The 17,404-nt window shown below is 40.5% G+C and overlaps 1 protein-coding gene and 1 pseudogene across 1 annotated transcript; one reads left to right on the top strand and one right to left on the bottom strand.

The window, feature by feature from the left end:
• Positions 1–2,157: 2,157 nt before the first annotated feature.
• LOC125996019 (E3 ubiquitin-protein ligase TRIM38-like) lies at positions 2,158–11,907 on the bottom strand. The gene is made up of 7 exons (XM_049764975.1): positions 11,865–11,907; positions 10,103–10,726; positions 6,420–6,515; positions 5,173–5,403; positions 3,656–3,678; positions 3,447–3,559; positions 2,158–2,731 (listed from the first exon to the last, which is right to left on the bottom strand). Exons 2-7 carry the CDS (start codon positions 10,508–10,510, stop codon positions 2,211–2,213), a joined length of 1,392 nt encoding a protein of 463 aa, XP_049620932.1. The 5' UTR covers positions 10,511–10,726; positions 11,865–11,907; the 3' UTR covers positions 2,158–2,210.
• Positions 11,908–14,975: 3,068 nt separating this feature from the next.
• Positions 14,976–17,093, top strand: LOC125995856 (serine/threonine-protein kinase NLK-like; annotated as a pseudogene).
• The last annotated feature ends 311 nt before the right edge of the window (positions 17,094–17,404 follow it).

The raw sequence follows: 17,404 nt of genomic DNA, 5'->3' as shown, positions 1-17,404 counted from the left end.
AAATTATGAAAAGTTTCTATGCACACTGCATATATCTTATTTAGAAGTGAAGAAACAAAATGGGAATAAATACAATATGTGGCCCGTGGGCCGTAGTTTGAAGACCCCTGCGCGATGATCCAAAGGCAGGATGCTTTGTGAGTACGGATACCCTATTTTTAGGTCAAAATTTTTTCTTTATCGGGGCGGCAAGGTGGTGCAGCGCTAGCCAAGGAAGGACTGCGGTTCGATCTCCCCCCCACCCCAGTGTCCCACATGGTCCCCCCAAGCCAGGAGCAATTTCTAAGCATCAAACGGGTGTGGCCCGAAAAAACAAAAAAAAAAATTTTTTTTTCTTTATGTTTTCTCAACTTTTGCGCACCTATGCAAAATATTGCCAACCTTTATCTTTAGAGACATCTGTCCTAATCTTAGAATCATGGGATGTTATTTTGTTTTTGTTTTATTTATTTTGGTTTTGGGGGCCACACCCATTTGATGCTCAGGGGTTACTCCTGGCTAAGCACTCAGAAATTGCCCCTGGCTTGGGGGGACCATATGGGTCGCCGGGGGATTGAACCGTGGTCCTTCCTTGGCTAGCGCTTGCAAGGCAGACACCTTACCTCTAGTGCCACCTCACAGGACCCTTGTTTTATTATAAAGTCAATTAGGGGAAGATGTTGGATTACTGGTTCTACCCTAATCAATATTTGTACTCCACTCTAGGGTGAGATCTGATGATGGATTTTTGGATTATTCCCTACTTGGTATTCCTCTCTCACCCTAGGGTGTGGCTTGGTTCTTGTCAATAAAAGCAGGGGTCTGAGAAAGGCAGGCGCTCATTCTTTGGTCTTCTTCCATTAAGCTGCATTCCTTCTTAGGAGTAGAAAGCTGGTATAGTTGTAGTCCTTGCCTGAGTGCTGGATTTTTTGAACCCGTTTTTGTATTTTTTTACCGTGTGGATTATTTCCTGCATCAACATTTGCTTCCAGACCTGTGTCTCACTAGATTCTCATTTTGGAGCCCTGGGTTCCACTAGCAGTGAACCATAAAGTCTCAAAACTCATCCCCTGGACAATACCTTAGAAATGTATGTATCTACATAGTAATTCTTAAGAGAAGGCAATTTGGGCCCAAACCTATAAAATCCAACTTTGCAAAGGCAAGTGGCATACTTTTCATTTCTGGTTGTTTGCCTGCCTTTCAACTTGGACTATGTAATTCCTTTCTTTTTCTTTTTTTTTTCCTTATGGGATACTCTTGGCTTCTCCCTGTCTTCTTTCTTGAATGTGTTATTCTTTCTTTTTCTCTCTCTTTTCCCTTCTTACAACATTTACATAAAACTATTTCACTTCATGTTAGGTTGTTGTTTTTTTTTTTTTTTTTTTTGGTTTTTGGTTTATAGGTCACACCCGGCAGTGTTTAGGGGTTACTCCTGGCTCTATGCTCAGAAATCGCTCCTGGCAAGCTCGGGAACCATCTGGGATGCTGGGATTCGAAACACCGTCCTTCTGCATGTAAGGCAAACGCACTACCTCCATGCTATCTCTCTGGCCCCTTTAACATTAGTTTCACTTGAAATTCTTTCCATCAAAGGACCTCTTTAAAAAAAAAAAACAGCAAATTGGACTTCTTATCTTTTTCTTGCTAAGAACAATTCCTTACCATCCTTGTTGAGAAATCAAGGGACAGAGATTAAGTCTGAATTATAATTCAGTGAGATATATTTGATGATTGCAAATAGAGCTGTTGGGACACAAGCACCTATAATATGCAGTGTCTGGTGGCAGAGTTTTTCCATCTGTATCTATCTAGACACATCTCTGGGTGACCTGGGGGGGGCAGAGAGGAAGATAGTAATCTCCCCTCTTAAGCCTACTGTTCAATACTTCACATAGTCACCTGCAATGGATCAAATTTATTAAGTCAAGAAGTTTTAGAAAATGAAGGTCTGAACTCAGGGAGAGGAAGAAGTCAATGCATGCAAAACATGCAATGTAATAATAATAAAAAAAAAACCCTTGTTTTCTTTCAGCTCAGGCTAAAAACTAACATGTTTTCAAAAATATATATCTATTAATTCAATGCATTTTTATTTTATATTGAAAAATCCAACATTGTTATAAGTACATAGAAACAGTTATGCAAAAATTAGACCAAATTCTACACCCCCAAATATTTACATAATATTCTCTATGGGTATTAACCAAGAAGAAAATTTTGCTCTTCTGTTACTCATCTGGGGGAGGCAAGAACAAAGGAGAATAATGATAAACCTGGAAATAGGGCCGGAGAGCATGAGAGAAACATGCCTTTGGGAAGGTGTAGATATGGGAGCCAGTATTCACATTGTAAAAGGACACAAATCCAGCGTCATAGTCCAGAAAAAGCCCTATAACCTCAAGGTACTCCTTCAGACGGAGGGGAGTTAAGAAAGAGGTCAGGGCGACGTAACTCTTGTCTTTACACAGTCGGATGGCCCAGAATCCAGACTGTGGTCCCTGTATTGTGTCAACATTTCTCTCCACATTTTCCAGACAAACTCCGAAATCCCACTGGGTTCCTTCTCCCACATCCACTTCAAAATAATGTCTTCCTGAGGTGAAGCCCTCACAGCCCAGGACACAGGGTAGGATACTGAATCTCTGTGGAGTGATTTCTTTCTTCTGAGTACTCCCATGGGTCACTTGCCTCTGATCCTTGGAGAGAATCAATTCAGAATGTGCTGTATCTGGATCCAGAATCACACTGACTGAAAACCACAAACAAAAAAGAAATGTGTTTTTGGTTATGAGAACTTGGTTTAACTTAAATATCCCCAGTCTTTATTCAAATGCATGTTTTGTTTCTTAGTAGCTTTGATTTATTTCTTCTATTTTGGGGGGGAGGGTGTTACTTTTTTTTTAAGTCTTTTTAAGTTTTGAGCACTCAGTGGTGCTCAAATATCTGTGCTCAGAGATCACTACTAATGGGGGATGGGGTCTATATGGGGTGCTAGGTATCAAATCCAGGGAAGCTACTTGCAAGGCAATTGCCTTAACAGCTATACTCTCTTTCCAGCCTCAATTTTGATTTATTGATTTATATATTTACTTTGGTTTTGGGGCCACACTACCTGGTGATTAAGGGTTACTGCTGGATCTGCATTGAAAATTCACTCCTGGCAGTGCTGGGGGACCATATGGCATACAGGGAGATCAAACCCAAGTAGGCCATGTTCAAGGTAAGCATCTTATCCACCATGACAGCCCCTTTATTTTTTTGATACTCATTGATAAATATAAAAGAAATCTTCATATGTATCACTAAGAATGTGGGGAGGTTTGAATTAAATAAGGTAAATGTAGTGAAAGACTCATTAAAAAAACTAAATAACTTCCCTTAAGTCTAGTCAGAGTCAGATGTTGTCTTGATTTTTGCTTAACATTCCTTCTCGTATACATTACAAAGAATCAAAACCAACATACCTTGATAGCGCCTTAACATCTTTGTCACATCAAAGTAAAGCTCAGAGACATTACACACAGTATCCAGATCCAAAGAAATGTCCTTTGGTTTGACCATCTTGATAGCCAAGCTTCTAGAATAAGCAGAGATTTCTTCAGTGGTCCCTTTCATCCATGTCTTTATGCACAAAGCCCTCCCCTGCCCACCACTGTTACCATGGAGCACTCACTTGTTCAAGGTGTCTTTTACATTCTGTAGAGAAACAAGGACCAGAAACGAGAATAGGTACGTTTGCATTCATGAGGCTTAGCACATAGAATTGTTCTATTAACATATTTGTACCAAGACATCAACTAATTGACCCCAGCTTTGACTTTATGGGTTTCCAGCACAGGATGGTTCTTATCCAGTCCCCTAGCATTTTCATAAGACATTTTCACACTTATTAACATCAGTGTGTGGATTCCTTGCTGAGGGCTGTGGGAAGCTAGAGTAGCTGCAACCACATTAGCCTATAGATTGTTTGAAAAGAGGGGAAAGTGTGTGCCCAGGGTACCTCTTGCATCTAGTGACATGATTTCAGTCAATGGATGACATAGTATGGATTGATTAACAGTGTTGAATCCATCTGAACTGAGCCCCCAAGACTGGTCTACTATGTAGGGGCATTTGTAACATGTGATGTGGGTGAGGGGGAGTCAGGTTAGATTCTCAGCCTAGAAAGTACCCCAAGTTCAACTGGGTGAAATAGAACAAATATCTACAGGTGTTTGTTTGTTTGTTTATGGTTTGGGGGTCATACCAGTGATGCTCAGGGATTATTCCTGGCTATATGCTCAGATCACTTCTGGCTTGGGGAACTATATGGGACACCGGGGGATCGAACTGAGGTCCGTCCTAGGTTAGCACATGCAAGGCAAATGCCCTACTGCTTGTATCACAGCTCCAGACCTACAGGTATTTATTTAAATGTGTTGACTTATTTCTTGTAGTTCATAAAAGTTCTTGGAGCAAGACCTAATCATCAAATCAGGGAAAAGTGTATTACTTATTTTGGTGATCCCATATTATATCCAGTAAACTTCTGGAGGAATCTTTCAGAAGACAGTCAAAGGAATGTGCATATAGATGAGAGCCAAGTACATAATGGACCATTTTCCCCCTCATTTGAAAATTTTAAGATACAATCAGATGTGGGATTGCTCAATCATTTCATAATGATATGTTTAGGATTTTTACTTAAATTAAATCACTGTGAAATACAGAGTTAAAAAATTGTTGATAGTTGAGTTTTACAGTGTTCTAAGACCCACCCTTTCATGGGGGGGGGCACATTATATTTCATTGTTCCATATGTCCAAGTTACCCATGGAGACAGAACATAAAGTTTTTACTTGCAGATGAATATCTGACTGGAAGCAAAGCTACATGTAGCGATATATGTAAGCAGACATTTTTTTTTTACAGTCCAACAATAGTGTGTCCTGTTGAATGAGGTGGCTGGTCTGGCTCATCTTCCCATGTGTCCTCCCTTTTTTTTTTAAATATATATTGGGGCACTACACCCAGCAGTACTTCAAGGACTATTCCTGGCTCTGTGCTCCAAAGTAGTTCTCAGGGAACCATACACAGTGCTGAAGATTTGTACCACAGGGGACATAGCTATAGTACACATAACATACATGCCCAGTTTCCTCTACTATCTCTCTAGCCCCACCCCTCTTTCCTCCAAGTCAACAAACTCACCTGTAACAGATTCTGGGCTGAGCCTTGACATTTCTTCTCTAGTTCCAGGATGTGGTTCTTGACTTCCTGTATCTGCATTTTTAGTGTGGCTTCTCTGTCCAGCAGGCTATTCAGAGTTTGATCTTTTACCTTTTCAAGCTTCCATATATAAGACTTCTCCTCTTCATACAGGAACATATGGAGATTTTTAAAGTCAGCATGTATTTTTTGTTTTTGATGCTCTATCTTTTCCTAGAATAAAGAAATTGTGCTCCATCACTGAAAATGAACTAAATATACATCAAATAATGAATGCATAAGCAAAATGAGGCACATAAAAGCGGTGGAAATAAAATCAGCAGTACTAGGAAAGGAAAGATTGGTATCTTCTGTAACTGGACATAGCTGGAAGGCATTACGTCAAGAAAAGGAAAGCAAAACAAAATGAGAAATGTATGGTTCTATTTCTATGAGCTGTCAGAATCTTAGCAACAGAAAGTAGAACAATGTACAAAGAGAGTGAGAGAAGAAAACAATGAAGAATTACCTAAATTTCAAGTCTGGATTATGAAAGTTTTCAGATGAATAGAGACATTGGTTGCCACTTAAGTGTGGCAAAAAAAAAAAAAATCAACAAGAAAGGCTTACAATAGTTAAATTTTATGTTACGTTGATTCACACTCAACATAATTTGCTCCTTAGGATAATACAATTTCTCCAAGTGTTATCTGAACAGGAAGAATGCACAAGTTCCCTGTAGCAAGGTGGCTTCGGGAAAACAAACACTCAAAGGAGGAAGATGTCACAATGGACAGAAACATCTGCTCAAATTCCTCCTTCTTCTACCAAGAAACAAGAGAAAGAAGAGACAGGAATACTTGCTAAATTAAACTTGAAATTCGCCAAGGTTTATCTTCAGTTAAGACAAATTCAACTTTAATTTGCACATGGATGTATCCATGTTTGAAGGCAAATTCCTTTTTTTTGTTTGTTTTGTTTTGTTTTATTGTTTTTGGGTCACACCTGGCAGCGCTCAGGGGTTACTCCTGGCTCTATGTTCAGAAATCGCTCCTGGCAGGCTCAGGGGACCATTTGGGATGCCGGGATTCGAACCACCAATCTTCTGCATGCAAATTCTTGAACCAATACTTTGTGATTAATATAGCCCAGATTGGATTTAAAGCTACCATGCTGGTAGGTGATACCATAGATTTAGCTGGGAAACATCTGGTGGGAATGTTTGAGCTAAGGATACACAAAATTCTTACCTCCCAATCACTTATTTGCTTTCTGGTGAACCACTTCAGATTGTTATATTGGTCTTTTGTGTCCTTCAGTATTGTCACAGCATCTTGGAGCTTTTCCTGGAGGAAAAAGCAAAAGTGAAGTTCATGAGATTTGACAACTCTTCTCAGGTGCTTAGCCTAACTAATAGGCTAAGATTGTGGATTTGTTGAGCCCTCGGGTGTTGAGAGAAAGCAGGATGAGGTCTGTTGGTGCAGGGGGCAGGTGCAGGCAATCATGAAATACTGGTTTTGAAAATCAGTCAGCCCTGAGCTCTAAAAACCAAGTTTTAGGAAGTGATGTTTAAGTGGCAAAGATATTCCTTAATAAGAGCAGGGAAGGAAAGACTGAATAGTGGTAGTCCCCAGTTATCAACAGTCCTGTGGGCTCACAAAAGGTCCCAGTCCCATATTGCTTTTCTATGCCATAGCTAGTCTTTTGCTCCACAAACACAGTTCAGATGTAGAGTCAGGCGAATTCCCTTATCAATTGACATGTTGATCCCAGATCTGGAACATTCAATCATTTCTCTGTGCATTGGGGAGCCTCTGATTGAAAGAAAGGTACCACAGGCAATCCTTTTTGTGGTTATTTGACTTATTAAGCTGTAGGGACAAACAGTATAGTGATTTGTCCACTGTTTTTAATTTCTATTTTATGTTCTTATACATTTGATGCTTCCATTTGACACATGATTAGGAACAGGAAAACATGAATTTATAATATTCAAAAGGAAATTTGCTCATAGTGAGCATGGAAAAAGAACAGATGATACCATCTGTTGAAATTTGGTATGAGGTCAGGACCTGAATCAGTGAATAGCCATTATAAATTAGTTTTCAGAAAGCTGATATGATTAAAACCTTAAATAAAGATTATAATCTCAATTTCAGACCAGATATTCACAGATTATTAAAAAAAAGAAGGCATGAGATTTCAGAGCATCTTGGACACTGCAAAGGCAGTACTAGGAGAAAATTTCATCACATTATAGAACTAAATCACAAAATAAGAAAAATATTAAATAAATATGGTAATCTTACAGCAAATACATTTGAGAAAGAAAATAAAATTAAACTAAAGCCAGATGAAGGAAGAAAATGACAAATCAAATTTTCTAGAAGAACTATAAAGCAAAATGCAAAAGAACCCAAACTATTTCTTCAAAGGATAATAAAATGGATAAACCTATATATGTAGCAAGTCTCAGTAAGAAAGCAATAATAATAATAATAATAATAAATAGAATAATACATGTAAGAGAAGCATTATAACAGATAGCACAGAAATCCAACAGTTAAAAAAAAAAAAAACTACTGTAGGGACCGGAGAGATAGCATGGAGGTAAGGCGTTTGCCTTTCATGCAAGAGGTCATCGGTTCGAATCCCGGTGTCCCATGTGGTCCCCCGTGCCTGCCAGGAGCAATTTCTGAGCCTGGAGCCAGGAATAACCTCTGAGCACTGCCAGGTGTGACCCACAAAAAAAAAAAAAAAAAACCTACTGTACACGCACATATACCAACACTGTAAAATAAGTACAAGAAATAGTTTTAAACTTTTTGTTTGCTTGTTTGTTTTGCTTTTGGGTCATACCCAGCGGTGCTCAGGGGTTACTCTTTGCTCTGCACTCAGAAATCACTCCTGGCAGGCATGGGGGACTATATGGGATGCTAGGATTTGAACCACCATCCGTCCTGAATCAGCTGTGTGCAAGGCAAACACCCTACTACTGTGTTATCTCTTTGGCCCTGTTTTAGACTTCTAAGCACTGATAATTTTATAGAATTTAATCAGGAGAAAAGACACATATAAAGAGACCATAATATCACGTAATTACAGTGAAATATTGATTAAATGTTCTTCCCCAAAGTAATCCTATGGCCAAATGTTTCATAGTAATTTCCACAACTTTCAGGTGGTCTTATACTACTCTTTCCAAACTCTTACAAAAATAATGAAGTAAAGGGAGAGTCCAGGTTCACATAGAAAGCTAATGTTTCCTTGACTCCAAAAGCAAACAAGGCTATAATTGAATAAAGAAAACCTAAACCAATCTCTCCAATAGAGACACCCCAAAACCAAACAACAACAAAAAATAGTCTAAAGAAAACAAGAGGTAGAGGTAGAGGTTGATAGATGTTTTCTAAAGAAAATATACAAATTGTCAATAGGTACATAAATAACACTCATCCATTACTATGGAGGAGACGCAAATCAAAACTACAATGAGAAAACACCTCTAGGCTCTATAACACAAACACTAGAAAAAATAAGTGTTGGCAACGCTGGCAAGTGTTGGCAAGAAATACTAATTCAGTGTTGGTGAGAATATGAACTGGTTCATTATCCTTAAAAATCAATATGGAGGTTTCAATGGAATACTATGCAGCCATCAGGAGAGATAAAGTCATGAAATTTTCCTATACATGGAATCTATTGTGCTGAGTGAAATAAGTCAGAGGGAGAGAGATAGACGCAGAATAGTCTCACTCATCTATGGGTTTTAAGAAAAATGAAAGACATTCTTGCAATAATTTTCAGAGACAAAAGAGATGAGGGCTGAAGGTGCAGCTCATGACATGAAGCTTACCACAAAGAGTGATGAGTGCTGTTAGAGAAATAACTACACTGAGAATTATGATAACCATGAGAATGAACGAGGGAAGTAGAAAGCCTGTCTCAAGTACAAGTGGGGGTGGGGTGGGGAAGAGGGAGATTTGAGACATTGGTGGTGGGAATGTTGCACTGGTGAAGGGGGGTGTTCTTTACATTACTACTGAAATCATACTACAATCGATTATATTTGTAATCACTGTGTTTAAATAAAGATAAAAAAAGCTAAAAATTCACACACACACAAAAAAAGCTACCTACTCTTATATGAACCGGTAATTGAAATCCTAGCTATCCATCAAATAAAGACAAAAATCACAAATCAACACTAATAATAACTACATTACTATTTAAAATAGTCTAGATATGCAAACAACCTTAGTGGGTAAAGATATGCTATAGGTACATAATAGAAATCAAGTCAGTTCTAGAAAAAAGGAAAATCTTCTGTGATATATTCTTTTTTGTTTTGTTTTGTTTTGTTTATTTTGAAGGGTCACACCTGGCATTACTCAGGAATTACTCTTGGTTCTGTAATCAGGGATCACTCTGGGTTTCAGGTTGCTGGTGGGAGACTATATCAGGTGCCAACAATTAGATCAGCTCTGCATGTACCAGGCACATGCCCATCCACCTGGGCCCCTCAATTGTGGTAATATGGATGGCATTAAGGGTATCATGTTAAGGAAAATAATTCAGCAAGAGTATGTAAAACAAACACAAGAAAAATCACATGCATTATCTTGAAAAAAAAAAAATAGCAAGGGAAGAGACCAAACTATCCACAACCCTTCATTTGGAGCTACAGAACTGAAGTTGAAAAAGGAAAGAGTATAGAGGTTTAGCAGGTGGAGAGGGGTGAACTTCACCACTTTGGCACAGGACATTATGGTGTGACACTTCACCCATTAACATATACTTAAAAAAAAAAGTCTTCCTCAAACATAGAAAACAATTTAAACTCTGTGATCCCAACAAAACAAAAGAAATAAAATGGGTTTTGTGGAGTACTGTGAGAATCAATTCCAAGAGGTCCTGTAGCCCACACACTTACCTTGAAGCTCTGGCTGACATCTTCAACAAGAGCTGTGACATGTCCTTTGTGCTGTGGTGACCGCTCACAGCGCCAGCAGATGAGCTGGTCGTCGTCTTCACAGAAAAGGTGGAGCTGCTCTCCATGTTTCTCACACAACTGTTCATGGCCCACCTCCTTAATGGTCTCTATGAGGTTTTGCAGCTGCTTGTTGGGCCGGAGGCTCTCCTTCTTAAAGGGTGCCCGACACTGGGGACAGTGGAATACCCTCTGCATTGTCCTATAGCACTGGTTCTCCACGATGCCCACTATGCACAAGTGACAGTAGCTGTGCCCACAGTCAATGCTCATGGGCTCAATCATCATTTCCAGGCAGATACAGCAGGTGACTTCCTCCTTCATCTTCTTGGTAGCTGTGCTTGAGGCCATGGTTCTTTTTCAGAAATGCTTCAATATTGGATCTAGAGGCAGAACAGAAGCACCAAGAATCTTCCAGAATGATGGAATTACACCTCACATGAATCCCGGTGTCTCTCTAGGTCTTGTAGAGAAGATAGCTTCTCTTGGAGAGCAGAAGTGGATAGGAATGAAGAAAATGAGTGTCGTCCAGTTCGGTTGTGGAAGATGTGGTCACTTAAGTAGATGCTAAAATAAATTAATATAAATTGATATTTTCTTTCTCTATCACACTAGACAAAGTTCACTGGCTGAATTTGTGCATAAGCCTATTGTGTACCTGACAGCCCAAAACAAAACATGCCTTCATTGGAGGAAGTGTTTTGGATCAAGGACTAGGAGAGAAGATGACAACCAGACTTTCTCACAAAAGGTGTAGCAAGGAGAGGTTTAAAAACATTATTTTCATTCTATAAACGTTGAGAAGCACTAGTTACTACACTCTATAACAGGAACACTATTTCAGTAGTGGTGGGTCCTTGGAGAAAGGCTCTTCAGGCTTCACTGGAAAATTCATCTGGGACCTCTCTCCCACTCTCACCTTCAAAGAATGAAAGATGAGTAAATACAGTCTCCGTGGAGATCCCACCAGGACAACAATTAAAATCAACAAGGCAACCAACCAGAACAAGCAGCATGTCCATTCTCTCATCCTCCCAGACTTGAGGAAAACAGTATTCAAAGAACCGGAAAGAGAAAAGATTGGTCCTGACCAAAACATTGGTCAGAGCTACTTGAGGCTGTGGGAGGGGACTGACTACACCAAGCCACCCTGGTCTCTCAAAAGTCCCTAAACTTGGTTAAATAGACTCTAGAGTCCAGAATCTGCAGAGCCCAAGATATGGGGCAGGCAGAAGCAGATGGGGCTGCCAAGAATGAGATAGTTAAGATTTTCACCACGTTGTGCTTACTGGAGAGGATCTGATAGTCTGATGCAGGGGACAGGGACCAGGCAGGGACGAGATCAACCTTTCCCTACTGCTCTCACTGGCTTAAGATCTGCCCAAGTTCCCCCTTTTTTTTTACTAAAAAAAAAAAACTTCGAAAGGGAAGCCAATCTAGGCAGCATGAAATGTAATGAGATGTTTCTTTAAAGTGAAGGCTTCCTGAGAGGCAAAATAGGAATCACTTACGGTTATTGGAGAGAATATTCCCTCCAATGACAAGACTAAACTCTTGTAGTATAGAAAATCTCTTCTGGGACCTTATATCTGTTGACAATGACATCCCCTCAGGGTTGCTGCATTCTGGGGAGAAGAGTCTCCCCACACAGAAGGTGATGGCATGTTTCTGGGCCCACAGGGACCTGGGCAGGGCCTTCACTCACCTCACATCCTGGGTCTGGGTTTGCTGTAGATTTTCAGCTTTGTAGAAGCTCAACTCACACACACACACACACACACACACACACACACACACACACACACACACACACACACACACACAATGCCACTCCGCAGTTCTAGCTGCCAGCTCACTGACAGCCTCCAGGGCAGCTGCCTCTTCCGGAGTCTACAGGGAAGTTCAATTCATTGGGTTACTTAGCAAGTCCTCCTGCTGTGTGGGCGGAGCCCCGAAGTGTTTGGGGAGGAAAGAGGAAATAAGTGGGTCAAATGATTCGTCCTCAGTTTATAATCCAAGGGACAACAAAACAGATAGGAATAATCCTCTCCTTACCAATGAAAAGAACAAGTAACAACAAAGGAAATTGCTTTGTGTCCCCAAATAGGAAGCATCCATGGGGTCAGTTCAGAGACTGACTTGAAATCCTCTACTTTTGCCTCCAAGCTTTTTGGGAACCCAGGATCAATCCATCCTTTCTGGGATGGCCTTCACCATGCTATTCCAGGTCCCTTATTGTTTTGATCAGCTCTGGAGGTTTGGGGTGCTTTCTGGGCTCATGGGCAGCAGAATTAGCCCATGCTAGTTCCATTTCCTCTTTACCATCTTGTTTCCTTCTGAAGCAGGCAGGCAGGAAAGTCCTTCTCTTCCTCTCATGGCAATGAATTCTTGGGATGTAATAAAATTTCTTGGGACATAATAAGATCAAAAGATGATATCTGGGACTGGAGAGATAGCATGGAGGTAGGGCATTTGCTTTGCATGAAGAAGGACGGTGGTTCGAATCCCAGCATCCCATATGGTCTCCTGAGCCTGCCAGGAGTTATTTCTGAGCGTAGACCTAAGAGTAAACCCTGAACACTGCCGGGTGTGACCCCCCCCCCCAAAAAAAAAGAGATGAGATCTGAAGGAATTAAGATGACTTAGTGCCACAGCAGGACCTTTACTGAGAGAAGTTTCATAAGAAGAAACATAAGAAAGATCCAAGAAGTCCATCAACTATCCCTGGCAAACACCCTAGCAACAGGACTTGCCTAGGTAGAGAAAAAAATCCCATGTGAGACACCTTTGGAAAGCATTTTAGAAGTCAACTTAAAACAAAGGAAGTGCACACATGTGCTCCTTGGCCCATGTATTGACACTACACACAGGTGTTGACTGGGTACAAGGTGGCCAGACATGTCACTCACATATCTCCTCTTGAGATGTGGACTTTCATAGGAAACAAGGTCATTTGCCCAGGTGACAAAAGTGGGTAGAGAAAGCTTCAGATTCCCTTCCCTTATCTCCTTCTCTCTTCATGCAAGTCACCCGGGGGACCCTCATCAGCATCACATACTACTATAACTAATATAACTCTGGGACTTGTACTGTGGATCTCACCACCATTGGAGAAGATCATGTACCCTTTTAACTTTATTATCTTATCTTTACTCTCTTATGCTTTCCTGAATAAAACCTGCTTTATTTCACTGCTTGTCTCCTCCTGAAATTTTTTTCGGTGAGGGAAGATGATGGACCAGAAAGATCTGGGCAAGATCTAGAACAAGATCTAGAATTGGCTTTGCTTCCATTGCTCGAGCAAGACTCATAGTCCTAGATCTCCCCAGCCACTTCCCAGAGTGGCAGAGCTGGATAGAGAGGAAGCTGCAGATTCCTTTCTCGGGGTCTCTGCCACTTTCCTCCCTTCTTGACATAGGTCACCACAATCTTTCACCAACATCACTTCTAACTGCCCTTCTGTGGAATTTGGTGCCGTTTTTTTTTGTTTTGTTTTGTTTTTTTGGGGGGAGTCCTAAAGGACAGTGCTCAAAATCTACTCCAGTCTCTACCCTACCCATATTCAAGTAGGATTTTTCTTTTTTTTTCATGTATAAATTAATTTATTTTCTTGGGATTACATAGCTAAACAATGTTTAATGATTTGTTGTTTAACACAGTACTGCTAAAATAGTAAGTTCAAGGTTAGTCTATCAGTGTACAAACTTATTTTTGATAAAGGCAAAAGCAGCACATAATGTACAGAATTATTTTACAAGCTCTCCTGATGTAATCAAGTATTAGGTTATAATATATATTATTATAAATTATAAATTTAATTTAATTTTTATTTTGACTGTGGAATCCTATTGCATAATTTTCTTTTCTTTTACATCAGTTTTTTAATTTTGTAATTTTAGTAATTAAAGCACAGAAAAGAAATTAATACTTGCCTATAAAAGGTAGATGTTTGTTCTGTGATTCCAAGTTCATCTGCTGGCTCAGGGCCTGAGCTATAGACAGTGCATTCTTTCCAAGAAACACTATACAAACAAGATTCTAATTTCAGAAATATAGGAAGTAAAATCATTGTTAAGGCACAGATAACAAAACCAGAGTATTTGAACACAAGAAACTCTGTATTGCGGTATGAGAAAAGAAAGGGTAGGATGTCAGGAGTAGGCAGAGAACCATTGAGTTAGGAAGGCAGTCAGGTAGGAAAGGGTCCCCTATGGAAATGAATTCTACAAATGTGATCAAATCAACAGACAAAATTTGGAAGAGTTACTTTGTCACTGATAAGAGTCTCACCCTGCTCTACTGCAGGGCCAGAGAAGATTGGACCCACTATAGAGAGAATCTTTAGCAGAGACCAAGGCCACGAAAGGAGTATCACAGAAGACCAACAGCTCCTCCAACCCTGTCTCCCTGACAACCACTCTTGCAATGGACTCTTAACCTAAGTGAAAGTCCTGTATGTGGAGGGTTGGGAGAAACTCTATAAAAGTCAACCCGGCTGCCAATGGCCTCCCAGGCTGCGGTTCCTCCTCCTTCTCCTCCTCGTCCTTCTCCCCCTACCCCCCACTTTCTATTCTGCATCAAATCAATTCTGTGACAACATATATTTCTTCAAAAGAGTCAATGTGTGGAGGTTGGAGTCTGTCAAGGGCAGAGAGTAAGTTATCATGTTTTAAAAAACACATCTTCAATTCCCGGAAGACCCTTTTGCAAGAGACCAGATTCTAGAAGACATTGGGCATCTTTTTGAGTGCTATTCTCTTTCCATGTCTTGGATCTGTTACAGACCAGACAACACCAAATAGGTCTATACGGCTCGATGTCCAGCCTTGCCTGGCGAGGAGTAGGGGGAGATGTAGGGAGGCCTGAGCAATAGAGGGGGAGGGGGTGGAAGCTGGTTTCCCTGCATGGATATTTTTCTCCCCATCCTCGACTTAGACTCAGGGTGCTGTGACTCCTTCCCCTGGTTGTTGTATTTTGAGGAAGTGTGGTGTGGGTTTAGCAAAGGATGTGGGAATGGAAGGGATGTCTGAGTCCACCCTCTTACGAGATTCCCAGGGTGGCTTGTTCCCTGATCTTTTTCCAGTGTGAAGTTCAGAGGGTCGGGAGGGTTGGCCTTCTTCATTCCCACCTTCAAAATTGGAAATTACCCCAATTAAGGATAGAGTTTTAGTACCCACTTGTGGCAGGAATCCTGGGGAAAACAGGTCCCTTGTCCCTTTTATCTTTTTCTTTTTTTCTTTTTCCTTTTCCTTTTGTTGGCAACCCACCCCTGGTCTCTCTCTCTCTCTCTCTCTCTCTCTCTCTCTCTCTCTCTCTCTCTCTCTCTTTCTCTCTCTCTTACTCTCTCTTTCACACACACACACACACACACACACACACACTTACACCCTCCCCCCAAATTATCCACCAAGATCCACTCACTCCTTTAGATTGACTGATGAAGACATAAAGCTCCAACCACTCTATTTTTTTGGAGATGACATGAGTGGTTTTTTCCCTTTATTTTTTTAAATGGCCAAATGACAGCTTGACCCAGTTTGCTTACCAAATCAAAGGGCATTTTCTAAAACGTCTCTTTGTGGTACAAGAGACAATGCAAAAATGATGGCAGCTTACAATGGCGGTGCATCTGCAGCTACAGCAGGTCACCACCACCACCATCACCACCACCATTGTGCAGCCCCAGCTCAGGTACAGGCTGCTGCAGTTGTTTCAGTGAAGGCATATCATCATCAACACTCGCATCATCCACAACAGCAACTGGACATTGAGCCAAATAGACCTATTGGATATGGAACCTTTGGATTTGTCTGGTTTGTAACAAATCCAAGAGGTGGAAAGAGAGTAGCACTCAAAAAGATGCCCCACGTCTTCTAGAATCTGGTCTCTTGCAAAAGGGTCTTCCAGGAATTGAAGATGTTGTGTTTCTTTAAAACATGATAACATACTCTCTGCCCTTGACATATTCCAACCTCCACACATTGATTCTTTTGAAGAAATATATGTTGTCACAGAATTGACGCAGAGTGACCTGCTTAAAATTATTGTCTCTCCTCAACCACTTAACTCAGATTGTGTCAAAGTTTTTCTTTATCAGATTTTGCGAGGTTTGAAATATCTCCATTCAGCTGGCATTTTACATCCAGACATTAAGCCAGGGAATCTCCTTGTGAACAGCAACTGTGTTCTGATTTGTGATTCTGTGATTTTGGATTGGCCAAAGTGGAAAAATTAGATGAATCTCGTCATATGACTCAGGAAGTTATTAGTATTATTGGGCTCCAGAAATTCTGATGGGCAGCTGTCATTACAGCAATGCTATTGATATCTGGTCAGTTGGATGTGTTTTTGCAGAACTGCTTGGACAAAGAATACTGTTTCAGGCACAGAGTCCCATTCAGCAGTTGGATTTGATCACAGATCTCTTGGGCATACCATCACTGGAAGCAATGAGGACAACTTGTGAAGGCACTAAGGCACACACAATTGGGTCCTCATAAACAGCCATCTTTTCCTGTACTTTACACCCTGTCTAGACAAGCTGTTCATCTCCTTTGCAGGATGTTGGTCTTTGATCCATCCAAAAGAATATCGGCTAAGGATGCCTTAGCTCACCCTTATCTAGACGAAGGGCAACTATGATACCACACATGTTGCTTTTCCACTTCTACTGGAAGAGTTTATACAAGCGACTTTGAGCCTGTCACCAACCCCAAATTTGACGACACTTTTGAGAAGAACCTCAGTTCTGTTCGACAGGTTAAAGAAATTATTCACCAGTTTATTTTGGAACAGCAGAAAGGAAACAAGAGTGCCTCTCTGCATCGACCCTCAGTCTGCTGCTTTTAAGAGCTTTACTAGTTCCACTGTCGCTCAGCCATCTGAGATGTATGACAAGGCAGTCATACATTTTGATCATTTGAGCCATTCCTGAAGATTTGGAGTTTTCTAAAAGAATATAGAAACCCTGCCTTTGGTGTGGGAGTGACGGTGGAAGATATTGTACTACTGAAGATGAAATGTAGCTTTCCACTGGAGTCTGGGATTTGCAATTCTAGAGGTTAATCATGCTTGTACTGTAATTTTACTAATGAAGTTTTAAATTAACAACCACTACTAGTATGATAGGAATAATATTTAGAAAATGTTACTAGACTTTTAATCTTGTAAAGTGGTTGTGCTTTTAGAAGAAAAATTATCACACGTTTTATGAATTTAGTGCAGCTGTTATGGCTCACCTCAGAA

The sequence above is a fragment of the Suncus etruscus genome, chromosome 18, assembly GCF_024139225.1.
Source record: "Suncus etruscus isolate mSunEtr1 chromosome 18, mSunEtr1.pri.cur, whole genome shotgun sequence".
Classification (NCBI taxonomy): domain Eukaryota; kingdom Metazoa; phylum Chordata; class Mammalia; order Eulipotyphla; family Soricidae; genus Suncus; species Suncus etruscus.
Note: the sequence above shows the minus strand (reverse complement) of the source record. Positions and strands in the feature narration are given on the sequence as shown.